Below are 1523 nucleotides of genomic sequence, written 5' to 3'. Positions count from 1 at the left end.
TGGAGTTATGATGCTGAAAATTCAGCTTTGCCATCACAGAAATAATTTACATTTTAATATATATATCCAAATCGTAAACAGTTATTTTAAATTGTAATAATATATGACAATATTACTGTTTTTACATTATTTTTGATCAAATAAATGCAGCCTTGGTGAACATTATTGTATGTCTTCGTTTGTGTGTTTTTGCATACTTGTTTGATGGTGATGGCTGGTCTCCAATCCTTCTCTTCCTCCAGTATGGACAGACACACTGTACCTGAAGGATAGACATTTGGATGGAAGATTGGGGGCTCAAACTTGCCTGAGAAGAAAATGAACAAGTCAGGTTTATTTTCACAAAACATATTGTTTCAAATCAGCTTAACAACAAGTTTTTCTCAGCATTTTGTTGTCTATAGGCACTAGCGAATAACTATAGAGGAAATATATGTGGAAGTGTAGTGACAATGACAATAATAAGCACTATATAGGGTTTAACATTTCTTGTAGAAGCGAATACTCACACTTGGGTGGTGAAGATGGGTAATCATCCTTAAAGAGCATTCTCAGTTTGTACAAGCCTCCCTCCCAAAGAGTCTACGGGACACAGAAGGATACAGAAAACACAGATACAGATTTTAAAATCGGTCATTTAATATTATTCGTTTAACAGTTTAAATATGATATGACATGCATCTATGAACTAATCCAAGAGACCATGGATTCCCTATTGTCCATAGGCATGTTACATTGAGAAGTTTCACCTGTTTGGAGGTTTGATCATAATCACACCTTCTCCTTGGTGTTTAAATATGACTGATATTGACAGAATGATCAAATTTAGCACGCTTAAGGAAATATGATGTTTTGTAATTATCATTTAAATCTGATGAATTTTAAAATTGTTCGTCATAAACATCTCAGAAAAATGTTATGGGTTTTCAAATCGGAATGACTTTTTGTTACGAAACAGGGCATCATTTTCATATGAGTCTTCTGTAGAGGACACCAGGACAACATCATGTTAATCAGGCATTTTGAGGGAGACATAAGTCAATAGGGAAAGAAATTATAGATCAATGTTCCTATGAAATATGAGAAAGTCTTGTGAAAATCTTGCCACGTTATTACTCCCATTATGACACTTCTTTTTCATTATGGTTTGCCCCAAGAACACATCAATATGAAAATTAGATGTAATGTATAGATAGAATGGGAAAACCAATTTATGGAAATGTTATGCACATATTCCATAAAGTACAGTAGTATATCAAATCATCCTGTTATTTCTTTCATAACATAGTTGAGAATCATCTGTGTACAAAGTTTGGCTAAAAATAGCCTGAAACCTAAAAACTGGTGAATGGTTGATTGGCGTCTTTGTTTTTGCCTATACATGCCTTTTAATGTCTATTTATCTTTTTGAATAACTTAGTCCTGGTGTCCTCTACAAAGGACACAGAATAAAATATAAATAAAATATATTATTTTCAAAAAAATTCTGGTTCTCAGGAGGATATGCATAATGCAGGCAACAA

General features: G+C 33.1%; 1 protein-coding gene across 1 annotated transcript in view; it reads right to left on the bottom strand.

Moving 5' to 3' along the window:
- Positions 1–197: 197 nt before the first annotated feature.
- LOC107580145 (SUMO-conjugating enzyme UBC9-B-like) overlaps positions 198–1523 on the bottom strand; it is a gene marked incomplete at its 3' end in the record, with an annotated part of 2472 nt that continues 1146 nt past the window's right edge. Inside the window, exons 4-5 of the mRNA XM_016265885.1 lie at positions 510–582; positions 198–307 (exon numbers count right to left, since the gene is read on the bottom strand). Coding sequence (XP_016121371.1) covers positions 198–307; positions 510–582 — 183 coding nt within the window. The remainder of the gene's footprint in view (positions 308–509; positions 583–1523) is intronic.

The sequence above is a fragment of the Sinocyclocheilus grahami genome, unplaced genomic scaffold (genome assembly GCF_001515645.1).
Source record: "Sinocyclocheilus grahami isolate Dianchi unplaced genomic scaffold, SAMN03320097.WGS_v1.1 scaffold25595.1, whole genome shotgun sequence".
NCBI classification, from domain to species: domain Eukaryota; kingdom Metazoa; phylum Chordata; class Actinopteri; order Cypriniformes; family Cyprinidae; genus Sinocyclocheilus; species Sinocyclocheilus grahami.
The sequence above is the reverse complement of the archived record's forward strand: the minus strand, read 5'-3'. Positions and strand labels throughout refer to the sequence as shown.